This window comes from Aplysia californica, unplaced genomic scaffold (genome assembly GCF_000002075.1).
Source record: "Aplysia californica isolate F4 #8 unplaced genomic scaffold, AplCal3.0 scaffold00158, whole genome shotgun sequence".
Classification (NCBI taxonomy): domain Eukaryota; kingdom Metazoa; phylum Mollusca; class Gastropoda; order Aplysiida; family Aplysiidae; genus Aplysia; species Aplysia californica.
The window spans coordinates 40,754-48,253 of NW_004797428.1; the positions used below are offsets into that span (position 1 = coordinate 40,754).

The following is a 7,500-nucleotide window of genomic DNA, read 5'->3' on the forward strand; positions in this document are numbered from 1 at the left end:
TGTCTGTCTGTCTGTCTGTCTGTCTGTCTGTCTGTCTGTCTGTCTGTCTCTGTCTGTCTGTCTGTCTGTCTCTCTCTCTCTCTCTCTCTCTTTCTCTCTCTCTCTCTCTCTCTCTCTCTCTCTCTCTCCTATCCCCTTCTCTCTGTACATACATATAGAAAACTTAAGATACATAACAAGTGGCATCCAAAAGAAACTTATAACATCGTGTTAAAACCTTTCACTACCCACTCATGCAGCAAACCAAGTAAACGCTAAATTTTCATTCTGCATCATCTGACACATTAATATTTTTTCTGCGGTAAGATGCGTCTGAGATCGTGCAAAGTTGACCTTCAGGAATCAGACTTGGTAAAATGGCGCAAAAGTAAAGAAACGCAACAGTGTAGTCGTGCGTATTTTGAGATACATTAATATTAAGAGAATGGACATGTATGTGTGTGTGTGTGTGTGTGTGTGTGTGTGTGTGTGTCTGTCTGTCTGTTGTGTATGTCTGTCTGTCTGTCTGTTAGTGTATATGCGTGAGTGTGTGTGTGTGGGTTAGTAGGTAGGTGTGGGTGTGGGTGTGGGTGTGTGTACTTATAGGTGAATCACCAAACCAATGTGCCAGGATTTGGACAATAAAGATATATTGTATATTTTCTGATCTTATCTTATCTTATCTTACCTGATCTTATTTGTCTTATCTTATCTTATCATGTCCTATCTTATCTTATCTTATCTTAGCTTATCTTATCTAAACCTATTTTATCTTTTACATTGCATTTCAAGTGAATAAATACCTACCAGTATGTACATAATATCATGTTGTTGCCTGTTCGCGTGTCACGTCGTCGTCAACCATTCATTACAAGTTCTCTTATTGCTCATTCCCAATCCTCTCTCGCCCATCTCCCCACCCCTCCCCCACCCTCCCGCACTTTCCCGCTATCTCGTCTTTTGTCCCCTCATCCTTTCAACTGATCGAAGCAACACCAAAACGATCGCTCACATGGATTTTCTGCCCTGGCCATGCAGGCAGGCGTTTATAAAAGAAATGAAATACCTACAGACTGGCTGGTGAGTCCACCTCAGTTGACAACACAATTCAATCAGACAAGGTCGAGATCCTGAAATGTCTCTCTCGCCACCTGATTAAAGAGGAAGATAAGGAGGCAGAAGCCATTACAGCAGCAGCTGTAGAGAGGATGGTGGTTTTGGGAATACAAAAAGGAAGCGGAAAATCTGGCATCCTTGCAGGAATGAAAAGAAGAACGTCCAACCAGATATGCACTGGAACAATCACAAAAAGACCCTCAGCGACATTTTGGAGAGAGCAATGGAGCAACAATGGACATGTCTGGAATGCAGGGATGTTGCTTCCTGAAACAATAACACAATGAAACCCTTTCCCTTTTTTTTTCCTCAGCTGGCATCCATACCTCCAGACGCCTTGTTCTACGGCCTGATCTCCGAACTGCTTAAGTCTGGCTATGGCCAGGTCAGTCCTGAGGTAGTGGCAAAGGTCGCAGAGTACTACCAGGAGAACTTTGAGGTAGGTTGACCGGGATTAGGATGTCTGAGGGGGGGGGGGGTCACAATTTTTAAAGATAATTTTAAATTCGTGTGTTTTTAATTTTAAACAACATACATGAGGTCCTTTAAGAGGCGGACTTCCGATCATACTTACCTATCAGGGTCTATTTCTTTCTTTCCTTCTTTCTTTCTTTCTTTCTTTCTTTATCCGTCTATGTATTCATTTATCTATTTTAAAATCTATTTATTTATTCACTTGTTTCCACCGAGATTTAAATGCCGTTCCTATGTCGATCTGTTGCACTAAAATTAGAATTTCAAAGCTCTCTCTATGTTTGAATAAGGGTATCCCCCTACCCGCCTCACTCCTCCTCTCACCCCTGGCCCAACCCCTTACCTTTAAAGTTTCTAGGAAATGTTCTCGTAACTTAAACAGAAATTCACAATAGTCAACGATCCCTCTTAAGACCCCTCCATATACTCAACAATTTTGGAGTATTTTTTGTTCGTTTCTTTCTTTTGTTTCTTTTTATAGTGCGGCAAAAAAATCTGTGGCGCAACTTATTGTCAAATATTTTCTAAACTATCAAACATAAATTCTCCAGCATTTGCACAATGGCTTGTATCAATTTGTCCGAAGAGACCTTTATTTTTGTAAACATCTGTTAGCTGCAGTCTAGAGAATTCCTTAACAAATACTTATACAATAAATCTATGTGGGTGGCTTCATCAGATTTGATTTTCTTAGAAAATCGTATCCCTATCTTTATTGAATGCATGTTTTTCTGAACCATAAGTGCAGAACATGTTTTCACTTTAAAATAAATTTCTTGTCAACAGTTTTGCCAATAAAACCTGTCATTAATGAACTGTGACGTAGGCCATAATTTGCTTACTATGCAAAATGTGTGTGAGACGCGGGAAGTGCTGTGAACACTTCCATTTTGTGCGAGACGGAGGTTTTAACATTTTCTATAAATTTATGAAGGGGTTTTTGAAAAATCTAGTCTCAATTGCTGTTAAAAAATATTATCAAGTTAAGACAAATTAATACAAACCGCTCTGCAGAGTATGGGTAGCATTGAGTCACTCGTTTAAGAGATATTTGAGGATAGATTGGGCCACAAATTTTTGAGCGTACAATAAGTGAACCCTCACACCCCCCTCCCCTCTTTGCACACATAAATATTTTTGGGATTTTAAAAAATATAATTCGCTTGTAGGTGAGCCCAGTAGCAGATTTCAGCGCAGACAGTTTCTTCATCATCCCCAGTCTTGAGTACATCAACGCCGCCTCAGGTAGTGCCAATCAGAGCAAGGTACTTTTCTTTAAGTAAAACTTTTACGGCTCTTACAGCACAATTGTGAGGCAGCGTGATGGAACCAGGCTCTCGTCAAAATAATCAAAGTGAAAAAAACTTGCATTTTTTCGCAGGATTGTGAATTTTTATACAATTTTTGTGTTTTGGCTCAACACCTTTCATGCCCATTAAAAAACTAATTTCTGTGTGGATTTTTCTGAAAAACATTGATTACAGGCTCATAAAAATGTAAATTTTCAGTGACCACGGACTCTTAAGCTAATATCTCGACTTGTATTCAAGATAAATGGATAATATTTCTTTCATCCAAATAAAGAAAAATTAATAAGTTTTAAGATGATATCAATAACTCTACATACCCAAAACTTCACGAGAGCCTGATTCCACCACGCTGCCTCACAATTAATAAACAGGTTATATAAGTGCTGAAATTTAAAGACGTTACTAGAGAATAACAAATGCAAAAAGAAAAAAACCGTAAGGAAGTTAGAGTCATATGTTTGACAGGAAAGAACAAGCACCAATCACTCACAGCTAGACAGTGTTATAATAGACCCGCAGAGGGGACACACGGGGAGCGGAGTGGATATCTACGAATACACGCATAGTGTGCATACAAACGCACGCACACACGCACGCACACACGCACGCACACAGACACGCACACACATACACTCGCATACAAACACAGAAAGCTAAAACATAGAGAGATAGATAGATAGAAAGATAGATAGATAGATAGATAGATAGATAGATAGATAGATAGATAGATAGATAGATAGATAGATAGCTAGATAGGTAGATAGGTAGATAGATAGATAGATAGATAGATAGATAGATTGATCGATAGATCGATAGATCGATAGATAGATAGATAGATAGATGGATGGATAGATAGACAGACAGATATATAGATAGATAGATAGAATAGACATATTGTGACGAAGGGCGTCAGTAAAGCAAAATTCTCGATATTCCTGTACTGTCAGTTGTGGGTCTTCACAGCCAAATATTGGCCTCTCTACGTTAACTCATGACGGTCTCGTGTAAAGCAACAATACTAGGATGAATACGAAAAAAGAATCAGGTTTCCCGCTTGCAACTGCATAAGGTCATATGAGCCAAGGGGTGAATGTCAACAGAGAAGTCATTACAGGGAATCAGGCTTACTGTGCTCACCTCTCTAGCTTCAAAAGCACAAAGTCTGCTTCGATTATCAAGGCACCCCAGAAATAGGGGATCACAAAAGTGTGACAAACATACAAAAGAGGTGAGGAAAAATGATGATAGTAAGGATTAGGAAAGAAAAAGCATCAGTTCCCTGTTGCAGTTCAGGCACAGTTATGAGCGTGACATTGACGAATCAGCCCATTTACAATTACAATTTTACTGTGCACAAGAACTCGGGATGTTAATGCCCCCCCCCCACCCCCCTTTGGGAATGGCTTAAAGACACTTCAGTCAGTAGCACCGCCATGGGGGGTAATTTATAGAGAGGCAGAAGGTAGTACAAGTGTAAAGGAAACAATTGTAGTAACTATGTTGCTATCTTTGTAAGGGTGTTTTAAAGCGGCTAATATAAAGAACTATATTTAAAATGTTGATGAAGCAAGGCTTTGCAAGCTTTGCTAGCACATCCCACAAACAAAAAACAATATATTAACAGGCAGTACATGTACTTTAATATTCTTCTTGTTCTTGTTCTTGTTCTTGTTCTTGTTCTTGTTCTTCTTTTCGTTGTTTTTTATTTCTATTATTTGTTTTCCTCTTGACCCTACAGGCATGGCTTCTTCGCTTCGTCAACTTTGCAGAGTTCATGACCGAAAAGAACAAAGGAATGTGTCACGTGATGGATCTGTTCTACCTGTTCGATATCGATATAAACGAGATCAAGAAATGGGTCGATTTCAAGGTAAAACATTTAGATTAGTTCAATTGATTTCTTTTTGTCATTCTGTTCTTTTCTTTTCTTAAAAAAATAAAAAATTCCAACCTCTGTTTTGTTTGGAATATCTTTCTTGATTTTAGTTGCTGTCTGTTCTCCTTGTGGAGTTTTTCCTTACTTCTTAATTTGTAGTTAAGTGCATTGGTATGTGTATGTGTCCTTGCATGTACGTATGTTTATGTATTTGTGTGATTTTGGGTATAGGTATTTTGCCTCTTTTGCGGGCAGCGTGGTGGAAGGTAGGGGTAAATCTGGATCTGAGAGGTAGAAAGTATGAAGTAGTGCTTCGTTCAGCTTAATTTCAATAACAGTTTTATGGTGCATGTAACACAGTTTGTGTATATACGTTCCGAAGAGTAAAGATGTTACTATGGTTCAAAAATAAAGAAAAGAGAGAAAGACAACAGATGTTTGATAGAAAAGGAGCAAAATACACAAGAGCATTCACTAAACATCCACATCCAAATTGTGCAACTTCGTCTGAATGAAGAGCTCATTGGTTTCAATCCTCTTCCTTTTCTTCAGGTTTGGGGTAGGGTAATAAGTGATTAGTTATGTTGTCGAAAATTCATCCATTCCTTCATTCCTTCATTCCTTCATTCATTCATTCATTCATTCATTCATTCATTCATTCATTCATTCATTCATTCATCCTTTCATTCATTCACTAATTAATTAATTCTTTCACACAGTTTGCCAATTCTATAGTTCATGATATTTTGCAATTAGTTACTTCTATCATATGAGTCATATCTTCATACATTTTTGCTCTTTATTATTTACTTTCCTTCCTTGATTCCATTCATACTTTTATGAATTGGCAGAATCACCCTCTCTCCTACAACCCCTCCCCCACAACCCCCCTCCAAATTTTTTATTTTTTTAAAAATTGAAAAATAAAAATCTTAAAAAAAAATATAACCCTGATCTAAATGATGAGGATAAAAACTTTACATCAGATCGACAGCAGCAAATGGAGCCAGGAAGATACAGACCTTAAGGCCAAGTATGGCCAACTGGTCTCGTCTTTTGTAAAGACAGGGTGAGAAGACCTTATTTCAAGGATATTTTTGTGTGTGTTTGTTTATTTGTTTGTTTGTTTGTTTGTTTGTTTGTTTGTTGAAGGGGCTTATTGTCTTGAGTAGTGTTTCTTCTTTGTTAATTATTATTGAATTTTGTTACTGTTACTGTCTATTTTTGTGAATCCGAGGCAATGTGTGTATTTGCTGACGTTTTCTCCGGTTGCTGATTTTGGTTTAGATATGTGAGGTATCATGGTGAAATCTGGTGCTCGTCCAAAAAGAAAAAAAAAAAATCAAAAAAACAACTTTAGTATGTTTCTGGGCGTTTGGTGATTTTTAAAGAATTTCGTTTTTTTGGCACAACCTCTGTAAGGTCCAATTTAAAACGTCTTTCTGCTTGATTTCTTTGAACAATATGGATTGAAGGCATGACAAATGTAAATGTTCAGTTTTCAGGACTCTTTAGCTATGGGAGTCACCAGATTTGGCGGCAATTTTCTTGCTTGTTTTACTACTAAAACCAGGTGACCCCCAACTACTTCAACTCCAAATATCTCGACTTCTATTCAGCAGCGCCTGTACCTCCCTCCATCCCAAGAGCGTATATTCTCAGTTTCGGGGGGTACTGAATTTGCGCACTTTTCGAAATTAGCGAACTTAATTAAACTTTAATCTTCTTATTATTTATTCATTTATCTTTAGAAATTGTTATATGTATTATCAAAGTTACATTACAAAGATACTGCATCACTTTTTAGAATGAATGCCTCTTTTTCTGAACTACTGCTGTATTGGTTGGGACTGGGGTTAGGGAGTGCACAAAAATGGCCGGGGCTGGAAGGGTTAAAGATAGATGGGTTTCATTTTCCAATCAAAGCAAGACAAGTAAGCAAGCTTTAAGGTGATACCAATAAATCCATATTCCCAAAAATTAACGAGCGCCTGATTCCATCGCGTCGCGACACAAATTATTTCTTTGCTCTCTTCATTTAGCTATGGTTATTTTGTGGTGAGGTGGTCGGCCTGTTTTATTGTTTGTTTTGTGGGAACTGGAGATGGCAGATGTGAGGATCGCTGTTTTTAATTCTTTTTCAAAAGTGTTTTTGAAATTATAGTTTCTGTTTTTTGTCGGCACATTTTTCGATGTTGTCTTTTTAACGTGTTTTACTGGTGGGGGAGGGGTGTTGCTATTAAATTTGGATCTCTTGAGTGCAAGGTGTTTTAGAAAAATATCAGCTGGTGTGCAGTTTGGGGATGTAGAAGTCGAAGGTGTTTTTTTTTTAGGGGGGGGTTTGGGTGGGGGACACTCTAGGTTCTCATTGTGCAGGCTTTTCATTCTCTCCATCCTCCCTTGCCTCTCTATCCCCAGAAAACCGGAAGTGCCAAAAGAAGCCAGTGGCAAGGAGCCCCCGACATGGCCGCCCTATGACCCCGTCAAGGGTCAGTACCTGGCCTTTAGCTCGGCTCCCAGTCTGGCTCAGCACCTCAAGGCAGACCGCCTGAGACTGTTCCAACAGCAGATCCCAGAATGGATCCAGGAATTCCCGCTGCAGCCTCCGAGCAAAGAGGAGCTGTAGAGCATCATGGAGGAACATGAATTTGTTTTGTGTAAATTAGTTATTAGTTGGGTAGTTAGTTAATAAATATAACTGTTATAGTGCGGTCTAATTCCTGGCGCAACTTATTTTCAAATATT

General features: G+C 38.6%; 1 protein-coding gene across 1 annotated transcript in view; it reads left to right on the forward strand.

Annotated features, from left to right (window-relative positions):
• The window catches only part of LOC101863894 (gut esterase 1), a gene marked incomplete in the record, with an annotated part of 47,513 nt that extends 40,043 nt beyond the window's left edge, over nucleotides 1-7,470 (forward strand). Inside the window, 5 exon segments of the mRNA XM_035969581.1 lie at nucleotides 1,409-1,534; nucleotides 2,739-2,834; nucleotides 4,618-4,749; nucleotides 5,742-5,824; nucleotides 7,174-7,470. Coding sequence (XP_035825474.1) covers nucleotides 1,409-1,534; nucleotides 2,739-2,834; nucleotides 4,618-4,749; nucleotides 5,742-5,824; nucleotides 7,174-7,381 — 645 coding nt within the window.
• Nucleotides 7,471-7,500: the final 30 nt, after the last annotated feature.